This window comes from Oenanthe melanoleuca, chromosome 17 (assembly GCF_029582105.1).
Source record: "Oenanthe melanoleuca isolate GR-GAL-2019-014 chromosome 17, OMel1.0, whole genome shotgun sequence".
NCBI classification, from domain to species: domain Eukaryota; kingdom Metazoa; phylum Chordata; class Aves; order Passeriformes; family Muscicapidae; genus Oenanthe; species Oenanthe melanoleuca.
In genome coordinates this window covers 1,998,608-2,012,777 of record NC_079350.1, presented here as the reverse complement: position 1 = coordinate 2,012,777, position 14,170 = coordinate 1,998,608, and the positions used below count along the sequence as shown (strand labels likewise).

The 14,170-nt window shown below is 49.8% G+C and overlaps 1 protein-coding gene across 1 annotated transcript; it reads right to left on the bottom strand.

Annotated features, from left to right (window-relative positions):
• Positions 1 to 3,272: 3,272 nt before the first annotated feature.
• RBM18 (RNA binding motif protein 18) lies at positions 3,273 to 14,141 on the bottom strand. The gene is made up of 5 exons (XM_056504968.1): positions 14,029 to 14,141; positions 7,696 to 7,822; positions 7,074 to 7,160; positions 5,243 to 5,328; positions 3,273 to 3,888 (listed from the first exon to the last, which is right to left on the bottom strand). Exons 1-5 carry the CDS (start codon positions 14,139 to 14,141, stop codon positions 3,729 to 3,731), a joined length of 573 nt encoding a protein of 190 aa, XP_056360943.1. The 3' UTR covers positions 3,273 to 3,728.
• Between the last annotated feature and the right edge of the window lie 29 nt (positions 14,142 to 14,170).

Sequence of the window (14,170 nt, the reverse complement as noted above, 5' to 3'; positions counted from 1 at the left end):
CCGCGGGCGGCGCGTCCCGCGGCCGCGGCAGGAAGGGCGGGGAGCCGGGCGGGGACCCGCGCCGGCCCCGCTCCCCCGCCGGGGGCGGCCGCGGGCCGGGCAGGAAGCGGGGCCCCCCCGCCGCGCCCCGGGGGCCGCCCGCCCCGCCGGGCCCCGCTACCTGCGGCGGCAGCACCGGCGGCGGCACCGCCCGCGGGCGCGGCGGGGAGGGGACGGGAGGGGGCAGCCGGCCCGGTCCCGCTCGGCCCGGTCCTTCCCCGACGGGGCGCACGGGCCGGCAGCCCCCCTCCGATCGCGGCTGCGGGGATCGCGCCCACCGCCGCGGCGTCTGGCCGCCCGCCGCTTCCCGGGCTTCATTAGTAACCTGATAATTCCCCAGCAAAGCCCCGGCAGCGGTGCCACCGCCGGGTAATTGCAGGACGGTAACGTGAGCTGATGGCGGCCGGGGATGGATCCTCGCCGTTATTGATTGTGACAGCTAAATTGTTAACCGAGAGGGAAATCAGATGAAAGCCATTTTAGAATAAATACAAGGCATTAGGTTTAAACATCGAGGTTGCAGGAAAGCCCAAGAAACCCCCAGGAAACGGAGCCCAAGGCCTGCCAGCTTGTCCTCCCCTGTCCCCAGCTCCACAGAGGCCGAGTGCGGGGGGACACTGACAAGTGCAGAGGCGAGATGCTGAGAAAGGACAATTTAAACCCCTCGTTCTCACTGGTGGGCTCTGAATTAGCTCTGGCTTCTCCAGAAGAAACACATAGGAGTTTTCATGGACACAGCCACGGAAGCTGTCTGTCCCCCCACGCAGCACCAGTCGAGGCAGGGCTGTGTGGGGTTTATTTGAATCCCCAGAGTGATGCTGGGCTTGGCAGCCATGGCTCAGCACCACGGGCCAGCACCATGCAGCCAAGCATGATGTTCGCACCACTCTCATGATTACAGACCAGGCTTCCTGGACTCTGCAACGCCAGAACAGGCTCAGGAACAGGGTGACTCCAGCCCAGCTTCTGCCCTTCTCCAGCCTTGGAGTAAGTCTTGGCTCTGCAGGGTCTCCTGCTCTCACTGCCTGCTGAGAGCAGACAGATCTCACACGTGCATCTTGCAGCAGGAGCAGGGCCTGGGCAGTGACTGGGGAATGCAAAGCACTGGAGGTATCAGCACTGAGTCCATCTCTGTCCTTACCGCCCTGTGCTCCCTCCACCAGGGCCGGAGTTTGTACAAGGCAGCAACAAGGTGGCAGCGTGTCAAGCAGCAGCTCGGCCAGAATCCCAGAATGTGGGGCTGGGAATGTTCTGTGCTCCCAGAGTGAAGATTCCATGCCTGTCCCGAGTGTGGGACCGTCACCACAGGCAGAATGGCTCAAATACCAAGGAAAAACCCACACTGTGGCCAGGGTGAACACTGCCCTCAGTAACTCACCTTGCTCCCATGGATTTGCTGGAAATACAGGGGAAGCAAGGAACCCCTTCAGAGGACAGGAGTGTGGGCTGGAGGTGAGAAACAGCCCAATTCCTCCTCACAGGAGCCAGGCACCAAGCCCAGCTCTCCTTCCCACCACCAGCTACCAACCTCCCCACTTACGGCTCCAGCGCCGGCCGCAGCGATGCCGCGCTCCCCGGGGCTCTTCAAATCCCTTTTACCACGGTGTTATGCAGGGTTCATACTCATGAAAAAATAAACGTTTCTGAGCATTTCCCTCCTCCCAGCTCCAGGGTTAGGAACTCTGGGCTGGCTGTGCTGGTGTGGGGCCCTTGGGAAGCCACAGCAGCAGGAATGACCAGCACAGGCTCCAACCTGCAATAAAGCTCCCCCAGGTCTGAGTCTGGCCGAGGGACAGACAAGGCACTTCTGTTAGCCACCACGGCAGGGCAAAGAAATAATTTAAAAAAAAAAAGACTGATGCTATTGTACTCGGGTTCTGCCAGTGGACTTCGGCTGATGCCAAGCATTTACCACCCTCACTCACTTCCTGCTTGCCACCCTCGGCTTTCCTGGAGGAAAACATGCATTTTAAATGTTTATTTAGAGCTGTAAGAATTTCAACAAATTGTATTTAAATACAAATAAATATCAAAGTATGCTTCTGATGGGAGCACAGCCACACACCTATTTGAAACCAGGTATCTTCTAAATTCCTGCAGGAATTCTGCAGGAACAGAAAATCCAGAGCTGTTCTAAACAACGCAGATACAGACCCGGAAAGGTACAGAGCACGCAGGAACAAACACAGGCTGTTCACAGAGGAATGCAAACGGGTGTCACTGACATTCAGAGGGGTACAAACTCCCAAGAATTCTACTTTTCCCTCTACTCAGGTACCCAAAAACCAGGAAACAAACATTAACAGCACAAGACCTACTTCAGAACAATTGAGGCTTTCAACAATCCTCCAGCACAGACAGGCACAGCTCGGCTCCAGGTGCTCGGTTCGGCAGCAGGAAGCAAGCTGTGCCTGGAGGGAGGTGGCTGCTGCTGCAGGAATACAAACCTCCCTGGGCTGTGCCACTGAGCAACTACTGCCTGCACAAACCAGGGCTCTTTCCATATTGTTTTCCTCCTCCTGTTTGAGACCACCATCAACCAGTTTGGGGGAGCAGCTCGAGAGTGACCAATGAGGTGTGACAGGGCTGGGGAGGGAAAACCAGACCAGGGTCACCTGGACCTGAGCAGGTGAGCTCTCTGACATCCCACTGGCACATGCAGTCACAGCACTGTGTGCACAAAGCAAAAGATGCTGCCAGAAAATATTTTTTCCTCAGATTTCTTTTTGCAGACATCTAGGAGGAAAATGTGCTCCAGATCAGATGGTTCAGAGCAATGCCTTCCATCACATCTGTGGATTTGGCCCCTAGGGCAGTCCCAGTTCACCACAAAGACTGGTGCCTCACACCAGAGGCAGCTGACCACCTCTACCAGCCTGTGGAAACCAAAGCTGGGCAGGACGGGGCAAACACCGAGTTCATGGCTTGGCAGATGTCTCAGAGGCTGCAGTTTCTCTCACATGGCCACATCTGGCTCATGAGGAGCTGCCACTGTCAGGGATCACTGAACACAAATGCTAAAGCCAGGGCACAGCACAGACCTCAGTGGTGTGTAAATACACTAATTCCTACATGCAGGCACACAACTACAGCCCAAATGACACTGAAAATATCTGTGCTGTGTCATTATCATGTCATAAAGTAACACAGTGGAATGTGCAAATCAAAATGCAAAATCAATTGGCTTTGGTGCATATAAAACATCGCATGCAGTTACTAAAGGTGTTGCAAGATCTATTTAAAATGAGATTTATTGAGATGAAAAAGTTTTTCCATTTTAACTACAGCATGTTAATCAAAACCAAGTGCTTCCCCTTCCATTAAAACATGAATTGGAATACATTTTGTTCAAAAATACTTTAAAAAGTAATCAGTTAAATGGAGTATTTTTGGATGTGCTTTACTCCGAACGCTGGTTACTGTTTCTAATCTGGCTAATGAATGCACACTAACGAGAGGTTGCCTGTGTGTTCATCAGAGGCTTTGAAGGGAACCTATTTCTCTGAACAGCCCTCAGCTGTGAGCTGCACAGGCAGGAGCCTGCAGAGCCTCAGGTGTGGCAGAGGGCTGTGCTGGCCGTGCCCTGCTCAGGTGGCATTGTCCTTCCCACTCTACAAAAGTACAAAAGCATTGGAGGACTCCAGGTATACAAAGCAGTGTTTCTTGCTACCATCATCCATTCACAAGCATCATCTTCTGGATTTCCAGGCAGCTCTGGAGTAAGGAGTAGTCCTTTTCTTATCAGGTGGTTTGAAGTAAGAATAAACAGGTGCTGCAGGATATTCTGCATCTGGATTTTCTGCCATCATTTTCAGCTTGGCTTCAATGGCCTTTATTTTTGCACTGACACTGGAAAGAGAAAAAGCAGAAGGGAAATTGAGCTTGATCTTAGCATGAAACCCAACTACAGAAATCCAGAGATTCTGCTGACATGCAAATCCTCCCTGCACGAGGAGGGGCCAGGCAGCCCCCACTGCTGCATCCACAGCGAGGCAGGAATGCACTGCCAGAGCCCACACTGCTGCACTGCAACCTCTGCACAGCTTTGCTCCTCCCAGAGACACCTCAGCACCCCAAAATAACAAAATAACGGCCCCTGCATCTATTCAGAGCTTTCTTGAGGACACTGAGTGAGACAAGAACACGACAGGGCTTCCTACTTCATATGAAATGATGTCATTTCAGGAGCTCTGAGCATGTGCAGCAGAGCAGAGCTCGGAGCAGGCTGCTGGGAACAGCACAGAAATGAAAGCCAGACTTCCTCCCAGCTACAGCCTGCTCGGGATGGGAAAACCCCAGACTCTAATTAGGTCAGGAAGAAACATTATTTCAGCATTAGCAGGGTTTATCCCAAAGGGAGAAGCTATCCTAGGTTACACCCCAAATTCCTAGGACTTTTGTTTTTCACTATCCTCCACTGGGTATGGACGGGGAGGAATGTTCCCTTTCCCACTGTGGCTTCTTGCACCATCCATCCTCAGTAGAACAACCCCTCTGTGCCACCAATGCAGTTAACAATATCCATGACTCAAACCCCTCTGCTCTTTCCTAGCCTGTTATATCTGAATTCCAACCTCATTTTATCTCTGTGCAAAAGGATTAATCTGGTCCTGGTTCCTCATTGCGTTCCACTGACAGAACACAGAGGAAAACCACACACCCTTTCAAACAAACCATGAATTAGCAAAGCAGCTATGTGCTTCAGGTAAATGCAGAGGTTGGAGAATTCAACCACATCCCACAGACAAGACCTACAGGCAAAAAAAACCACTGGCAAAAAAAAAAAATAGTTTTATGTGAACCCTACCTGTGACTTTGTTTTAATCTTCTGCCACTACTGTAGAATTTCTTGCTCATAAGCATTTTGCTGAACCAAATTAGTCCAGTAAAAACCCAATTCACATGAAGTACAGAGATTCTGGCCAAAGGAGCTGGAGTGCTACACATTCCCAACTCTCCATCTCACCTCATTCCCTTCCTACTACCCACTGGCTTTGCATGACAGAAAATAAACTTCCAGTCTGAAGCATCCCACATCAAGTGAGAGACTTCACATGCACTGCCCTTTCAAAAACAGCTTTTTTTGCCATGCTAGATTTTTAATACAAACAATGCCAACAACTCTAAATCTTACTGAAATGCAAGAAGTTGGTTCCCTGCCAGTCCCACAGCTGGGTCACCTCTCACCCAAGCCATCTCCTACCTTAGGTTGGACTGGGGTGGCTCTGTGCTGGAAGATGGCTCCAGACTGATTGGAAGGATCTTCTCATTTTTATTGTGATCATATCTCTGCAAGCAAGAGACCAAGGACTGAGTCAGCTGCAATTAGGAACAAATAAACATTTCCCACAGATGGACTTTAAAGCTGGATTAACATCGCCTCAGGTTTTGTGGGGCTTTTGCTAGGAAAGATTTTGGTGGCCAAACACTGAAATCCCAACCACAATATTTGGTTAGTACCAACATGGAATGCAGGCTGGATACTGAACAGTTGTGTGCATTGTACTGTGGATCCTCAAACCTTATCCTGTCACTTCTTGTTCCCCTCTACATAAGGCAGGAAGCACAGATGGTAGATTTGAAGGTAACTACTGCACTCTTTGCTGTGCTCTTTATGTGCAGAGCCAGAAGGTAAACAAAGCACATGACTGCACAGAACTGGGCAGTCCTGGAAGAAAAGATGGGGAAAAAAAGGAAAAAAATCAGTTTGGAACCACCTCCTTTCTGTAGAAGGCAGCTTGTGAGTCTGTCATCTCTGTGGGCAACGGGCCTCCTGAACTATTTGCAGTGTTCTGCTTCCTTATTTCGCTTGGCACAGAGTCAGGTTTGTTTTCCAGCAGAGCTGCTCAAACCGACAGTGTCTGCTGAGCCTTGGCCACTCATCCCAGAGCCGCTCAGCACCGTGCTGCTCTTGTCTAAAACAAACTCCTGTTACAATAAGCCAAAGTTTTGTGCTGTTAAGTCTCCCATTCAGAGACTGAAAAATGCCATGTGAAGCAAGGTAGTTATTTCTGCGTGTTCCTCCCCAGACCCTGGAGCAGCTGGGCAGCTCCTCCAGCTCACACTCCTCCTGTGGCCTGATCACCCCTCAGGCATCTGGAAGCACGTTGTACTCCAGTAGCTCCACAGATAGAGAAAATGGAGACTGGATTTGCACAAGTTTGGAAGTGCTGACAAGAGCTCTTGAAGTCAGTAACTAAAACAATGTGGTCTCCTTTAATGAAGATACCTGGTTTGGCTTTTTAAGCATCCGAAACAGATGCACTAATATACTTGATAAGACAAAGCAGAAAACTGCTAGGAGGATAATCAACTAAAAGAAAACTACCCAAAGGAAAATAGCAACAACCATCTCCTCCTCTCTGCCTCCCCCACAATCTGTTTATCTGCGAAGAAAGTTATTCAAAATACAATGCTTTATCAAATATGAGATAGTAAATAACTGTAGGAGAGACAAGAATTAAAAAATTTAAAATAAGGATGGTTCCAGAAGGTACTGCCTAAGTCAATTTTAAAAACTTGATTGTTTATGTGAGGGAGCAAGGAATAAAAGGATATTTAGCTTAGATGCAGAGTATGTTATTTTAAAGTCAAAACTAATTAGAGCTGCTGCCACATAAGTGCTTTCAGAAGTGGAACAAAATAACACAGTAACCGGTAATTGGGAATTTCCATACCTCTCCTATGCAAAAAAACCACAAAGGGAAGGATTCCAACTTTCAGCCAATTACTCACAAAGTTTGGGAGAAGTTAAGACATGGGCATTTATAGAAGTAATCTGTTCACACTGTTCTGAGCAGAAACCCCTTCCCAAGAAGCCCAGGTTGAAAGGCCTGTCCTCACTCACAGCTAATCCAGCACAGTTTGGGTAGACAGGAGAAGCCGTAGATTGCAAACATCAACTCTCTCAAGTTATTTCCTAGAACAGACTGAAATCATTTTACCAGGTCAAGACTGCCTTGATAAGAAGACTTTAATAATGAAGTTTTTCAATTTTGCAAACTAAAAGCAATTCTTTGCAGCAGCCAGCTTACCTTGACTTGTGCGTGTGCCCACCGCACCACCAATTTCTTGGAAAGGGCCAGCTTCCCATTGAGACACTGGATGGCCTTCTCTGCTTCCTGCACAGGAAAACAGCTCCATAAACAAACCAAGCCTTTAGTCAAAACCCACTCACATGGAAACAGCCCCTTTTTCTTTGTTATTTAGCCTACTGTAAGTACAGCTCACTGACAACACAGAAAGTTTATCCCACTGCATCCCAATCCAGGGATACCTTCAAAAGACACCCAGTACCCAGACTTTATCTGCCTTGCTGCTCCACCTTGCTATGAATAATTTTCTAGAGCTAATGCACAGTGTTAGGGTTCTTCTGACATCCTTATCATCAGCTGCAAAATGGACCAAAGAACTGGCCCTTTTTGGTTAGCATTAAAAAGCAGAATTCAGGAAAAGCAGAGGAAAAAGGAAATCACTATTGCTACTTCCAGGAGCAGTCACAAAGTGGCTGTGACAGAGAAGAGCTGTTAGAATCTGTGGGTTTGTGTAGACAAAGTACTAAATTTATCCTTTCCTGTTGTAGTTTTGAACTAGCATTAAAAAAATGAGAAAGAAGTCAGTCATTTATATCAGAACTTGAGATGAAAAGCAACTTACCTGTTTGGTTTCAAAGTTGACAAAACAGTAACCCCTGGGCTGCCCTTCCAGAGCACCAGACTTGTGGAAGAGAAAGTCAAATTGCTTTACTTTGCCAAACTTCTGGAGGAGTTTGAGGAGGTGGTATCTGAAGGGAAGAGAAAACATTTATGACATGTTTCATCCCAGGGGTAGTGAGGAGATAGATAGGAACCCTGACACACACACACAGAGCTCACACTCAGTAAGAACACACTCAGCTGTGTCACACACAGATCCCCAAATCCCTGCAGAGGTGGGTGCCCTGTGCAGCTCCCTTTCAGCATCCATAGCTCCGAGCAGCATCACCAGTGACTTTCCAAAACCCTAAGGCACAAGGCTCCCTCCCAGCAATGCCAGCTGAAGGCCACAGAAATCTATTAATAGCTGCCTTTTGGACAATTATGCAATGGTTCCCAAGGGGTTTGGGAGGGCTTTGCCTCCTGCCTCACTAAATCACTGTTACTTTTACTCCTGTCTCCCCCTCTCCAGCCCTGATGTGACCATCTGAAGCTCCATCCCCTGTACTCCTCTCCCAAAACAAGCACTCTGAGCCCACAGCCCCCTGCTCCTCCTGCTGCCCTCCCTCTCCTGGAACAAACCCACCTCTTCCCTGTGCCAACCAGTGCCAGTGCTCTGGCAAGGACACCCCAGTGCTCACAGACACTTGCCTGGAAGAGATGGGGATGTGGGAAGACAGAATAATAAAAACCTGAAACCAGGAATGACCAGCAGACCTCAATAAAAAAGGCACCAGCCAGCCCTCAGTATCACCAGCCTAAATTTGCCTGCGCTTCTGGCTCAGACAGCTTCCCAGTGACATGTTCATGGAAGTCAGACACTTTTTCAGCCAATTATTGTCCTGCCATCCAGTGGGGAATGTGCTGTTTCCAATAAAACTGGGGAAAGCCAGAGTAGATCTGCCTGCTTAGTATCTGGTGCACTGAGAAACTTAAAACAAGGAGCACATATGCTGCACAGGCCACATCTAATCCTGAAAGTCCTTTGCAGTTTTTTTTCGGTTCCCTGGGATTGAAGTGTTTAACACTGGCTGACCCAGGAGAAAAGTGACAGTCATTGCTCCCACAGTGCCTGACCCCATCCCTGACATTTAAGAATTATTTAAGTGTTTAATAAGGGTGTCTTAGTCATGACTCATCTCCCGAGCAGCTGTACAGTGTTTGTTAGCAAGCCAGTCAGTCTAACCCAAATCTTCAGTGTTCAAGGTAACACTCAGTGCTCAGAGAGCCCTAGGATAACACCAGGCACTGGCTGAAACCTCCCATGTCCAGGCATGAACAGTCAGCAGCGGCCCAAGACAGCCAAGTGCACCAGGCAAGCACAGGGACTGTCCAGATGGGAAGGGCAGACAACATTTTTCCTAATAAAGCCTGATAGGATGTCTGAAAAGGGCCTTAGCCCTTTGTTAAGCTTCAGAAGCCAGGCAAGAAAGTTCCAGGAATGTGAGTCATCCCACAGGATGGTCATGGTGGACATTCAGGATGTGCACTTTTAAAGAGGTGAAGGTGCAGCGTGCGTACAGACGAGCAGTGCAGAAGGGCCAAGTTATCCCCCAGGGGAACACACACATTGTCATTGATTATGGAAGGCTTCCTACATCCTTTGGAATACAGATGAAGTGCATGGTCTTCCAAAAAGCCTGTGAGCTCTCAGACTCTGCTCTGAAAGCAAGGGGAACTGAAAAGTGCAGGGTGAAGAAAAGGAGCTGATTACACAGTAGCCAAATTTCACCATTGCACACTTCCAACAAGCAGATACAGATGTACAAGTGAAAACAGGGACTATGGAGATGTGATGTATGAAAAACTCCACTGTTGGACTTCCAGAGTCTCCCAAATATGTCAATGCACCTCAGGTTTGTTTCTGTAATTATACTGCTACAAAAAGCCCTCAGAATTTCAGCAGTATGGAAGTGAAGTCCTTACCACCAAGATGCTATTCCCCTTCTGGACATTACAGAGGCAGGGGAAGGGCAAGGAGGATTCTCCCTGAGTTCTGCACTAAAAAATCCTGCAGTTGCCCTGCCAAAAGGAACTCTTTGGTAGTGTGTGTTTTCTATTTTTCTGAGAGCATCTGCATTCAGATAGTACTTTCTTAGCAGTGAGGTGATAGCTGCTCCTTTAAAACAATTTTCAACAACAGTCTAGAAGCAACTTATGCCATCTACTTTCATTAGAATCCTTTTTCCAAAAAGGAAAAAGGATTGCCTGCAATTTTACAACTGCAGGTCACCTCCTCTCCGTGGAACAGCTCCGAAATCCTGTATAATTAATGTTTTAGGCTGTGATTATGGTTTGTTATTGTTAAAATATTGAGGGCATTAACAGTAACTTGACAAGTAGTTCTTCAGGCCAAAAGGTATGGAAGAAGACTCTCATAGAAAACCTAAAGCCTTATTTAAAAAAAAAAAAAAGGTGAGAAGATGTAAAAAGCTTTACTATGGCAACAACGTGGCTCATCCAGAGCTTGGCACCGCTGCAGCCCCCCCAGATCCACGGCCAAGCTCCATCTCCACTTCCTGTCATCTGATGTGGATGCGAGACAAACCTGCAGCTCCCCCATTTCCCTTTCCTCCTCTCTTCCTCCTGGCACCCCCAGCGCTATTCAGACGCAGGCAAGGCTTCCTCTGAACAATGCTGTCCCAAGGATCCCGCGCGGGGACCGGGCCACATGCAGAAACTATTATTGCGAGGAATTCTGCCCCACTGGGAGCCAGCGGGGGGCTGCGACAACAACTTGTGCACACATTGTTTTCCAGGTGAGACTCATGGAGATGGGATCCTCGACAAGCAGCACAGCAGCTGAGGAAGTTCAACACCCGCTCCTTCATCCCCGTGGAAAATGAATGGGCATTGAAAGGCTCTGGGAAACCAGAGCATGTGAACCAGAGAGCTGAACGTGGAACCTCTGCCTGTCCAAAACACTGAACAGTCTCAGAAGGCTTTACAAACAGGAATGGGCAGAGGAGGTAATTCCAGCCCAGCTGCCACATGGAGATGTAACTGAACTATGTGTTTCTGCCCCATGGGTGGGAGCACTGAGGGGTGATGAGATCACACAGCTCAGCCACAGCACATCCCCTGTGCTGTGCAGCTGGGGCACAGATGATGGTGGTGACACCAAACCATGAGGAACCACCTGCTGCCATCCTCATGCAGACCCCATGGCAGGGATCTCACAGCTTCCAGAGTGCCTGGAGACACTAGGCTATGTCACAAGCAGCTGTGAGATCCCCTGGTGCCAGCTGTGCTCCTTCCAGCTGCTGAGAACACACGCAGGAGACTCCCAACACCACCTGCTCCCACAGACACACAATGCTCTAAGGATGCTGCATAAAAGAAGTCACCCACAAACACTACCAGCAAGGAGGAATGCTGGAGAGCCACCACAACCCAGTGCACAGGGCATGTCAGCACCCCCAGCTGAGTCCCAGTCACTCAGTGTGTGCAATAACCTCCAAAAGCATCAGCTCCCAGGCTGTAATTTGTGGGCAGCCCTACATTTACGAATGCCTGCTCCTGCAGCCTGTGCTCCAATGTGTACATTACCTATTAACTCCCTAGCACTTGACTGCAGCTTTAGTTTGCTCTTTAAATGGAAGTCTTGGATTGATTCAAGACTTTCTGATCTCATTTCTGCTCAAGAGTGTCACAACCACTTATTAACTCTGCCAACAACTCAATCAACCTTACTATGTCTTAAACAAATCCAACATAGAAATAACAAAGGCAACGCTTTTAAAAACAGATACAAGCAGCAAAATGCAGAAACATTTCATTTTCAGGAGCTTGATTTAGTCATGTGAGTAGGACCTCCACAGGAATAATGCAGAAGAACAACTAGAACTAGAGATGTAAGCTCTTAGCATGAGAGAATAAGGGTCAAGATGATTAACAGAAACTTAATGACCACACACTTTCCACACTTTCTCTACATTGACAATGTGCTAAAAGGAGCTTCCTCTTATTTCATTCACAAGGAAATGGAGATCAACATCATTTACAGGAGGGAAGAGCCATTTTAAAGTAAAACAAAAAGCAAGACACAGAATTTTAAAGCCTGAAATAAACAGCAAGCACTATCACTCATCACTGGGCAAACTTCACACATTTAGGAAGCATGGAAGCCGTCTAGGTTTGAGAACCCTGGAGAAACCACCAAACTCACTTCATTCCAGTGATGAAACCAGTACATTTTGCCATATAAACCCATTACTTATCTGGCTAAGATTAAAAGGAACAATCTACACTGAAAGGGTCTTTAACACCACTGAGGATCAGAAGTGAAGGATCCAATGCACTCACACCCTCCACTCCTGCCCTCACACTAACCCAGCTCCTGAGTCCCTGAGGACACAGCAAACACTCAAGAATTCCTGTATCTAATTTCACGTGGTCAGTGAACATGGACAACCACAGCAACAGAGTTGTGGGATAGGAGTGGTAATTAATGCAGAAACCTCCCAAAGCTGAATGGCTGAAATCACAATGCATTAATGATCCCATTTAGAGGCTATTAGGGAGCCGCTCTGCTCAGATGAACCACACTTAGAATAAAATCCCAGCACCTGCACACACACAAAAAGAACCAGGAAGAAAAAGTATTCCACGACAGGCATACACAATAGTTAATCAAAAATGCTTGTTTGTTATGAGTGTGTAAAGCCCAAATTGTTTTGGTTTGCTTTCCTTTTTATACAACCTAGTGATTTCACAGTACCCTATCCAAATATTGGACAGCACATCATACTCCCTTGACAATTTAGCTGTTTAAATGTTATGCTTGCTCAGGAGATAATTACCCATAGCCTGGAGAAAACACAAAATGCTCACACACATTTGATTAGTGCATTTCCCCAGCACAGCAGCCAGTCCCACCACTGCCACCTCCTCACCATCCATTGCTGCAGTCACTCTCCTCTGCTTAACTCACACCAAAAACAAATATATATAGCATAATATATACATACACACACACACACACACATATATATACATATATATACACACACACACACACATATATCTATTTATATATATATATACACACACATATATAGAGCAAAACACCAAAACAAGCCTGGTGATTGACACAGATGCCTGTCTGTCAGGTCTCCCCCTGCCCACTCTCATTTCTCCACAGACCCCAACCCCTCTGGGTACAATTTCCAGGGCTGTGCCTTGCTTTACCATTGTTTGTACCACTGTCACCCTGAAAGCCTCCAGCCTGATATTCTAGATGTTTAGAGAGCAGGGATGTTTTCAGCCTCTGGGCTGCCAGCCCGAGGGGTGCTGTTTGCAGGAGTCTCTGAGCCCCTCGGCGCGTGGAGGACACCCCACATACACACACACCCAATCCCAAGCAATTCCCTGGCGGCAGCGCCGGAGAGCCGCCGGCACCGGAGCTGGGCAGTGCTGGGCAGTGCTGGGCAGTGCTGGGCAGTGCTGGGCAGTGCTGGGCAGTGCTGGGACAGTGCTGGGACAGTGCTGGGACAGTGCTGGGCAGTGCTGGGCAGTGCTGGGGCAGTGCCGGACAGTGCCGGGCAGTGCTGGGCAGTGTTAGGGCAGTGCTGGGGCAGTGCTGGGGCAGTGCTGGGGCAGTGCTGGGCAGTGCTGGGACAGTGTTAGGGCAGTGTTAGGGCAGTGCTGGGGCACTGCTGGGGCAGTGCTGGGCAGTGCTGGGGCAGTGCTGGGGCAGTGCTGGGGCAGTGTTAGGGCAGTGCTGGGGCAGTGCTGGGGCAGTGCTGGGGCAGTGCTGGGCAGTGCTGGGACAGTGCTGGGCAGTGCTGGGGCAGTCCTGGGGCAGTCCTGGGGCAGTGCTGGGCAGTGCTGGGCAGTGCTGGGCAGTGTTGGGGCACTGCTGGGCAGTGCTGGGGCAGTGCTGGGCAGTGCTGGGGCAGTGTTAGGGCAGTGCTGGGCAGTGCTGGGGCAGTGTTAGGGCAGTGTTGGGGCAATGCTCAGGCAGTGTTGGGGCAGTGCTGGGGCAATGCTGGGCTGTGCTGGGGCAGCGTTGGGCAGTGTTGGGGCAGTGGTGGGGCACTGCTGGGGTAGCGTTGGGCAGTGCTGGGGCAGTCCTGGGGCAGTCCTAGGCAGTTCTGGGGCAGCATTGGGGCAGCGCTGGGGCTAACGCTGGACCCCGGGGCTGCCAGGGCCAGGCCGGGCCCGGAGAAGGGCGATGCGGCACCGCCCGGTGCAGATGCGGGATCCTGGCCCCGTCCGGGGCGGTGCCGCCACGGGGGCGGCGCCGGGGGGTTCCGCAGGGCGCGGGTGGCGGCGGGGCCGCGCGGTCACTCACTCGGTGATCTTGGGGTCCAGGTTGCCGATCCAAAGGCGGTGCCCGTCCTGCAGCGCGCCCTCGGAGAGGATGGAGGCGTTCTCCAGCGGCAGCGCCTGCCGGCCCGGCTCCATGGCCGTTCGGGGCGCGGGCCGCGCTCAGT

Excerpts from the sequence above, each read along its gene's own strand:
- RBM18 (XM_056504968.1), bottom strand. The coding sequence starts at position 14,141 with ATGGAGCCGGGCCGGCAGGCGCTGCCGCTGGAGAACGCCTCCATCCTC. Across the intron at positions 5,329-7,073 it reads GGGCACACGCACAAGTCAAG|AGATATGATCACAATAAAAA; the intron begins GTAAGCTGGCTG and ends TCTTGCTTGCAG. Across the intron at positions 3,889-5,242 it reads CCACCCCAGTCCAACCTAAG|TGTCAGTGCAAAAATAAAGG; the intron begins GTAGGAGATGGC and ends TTCTCTTTCCAG.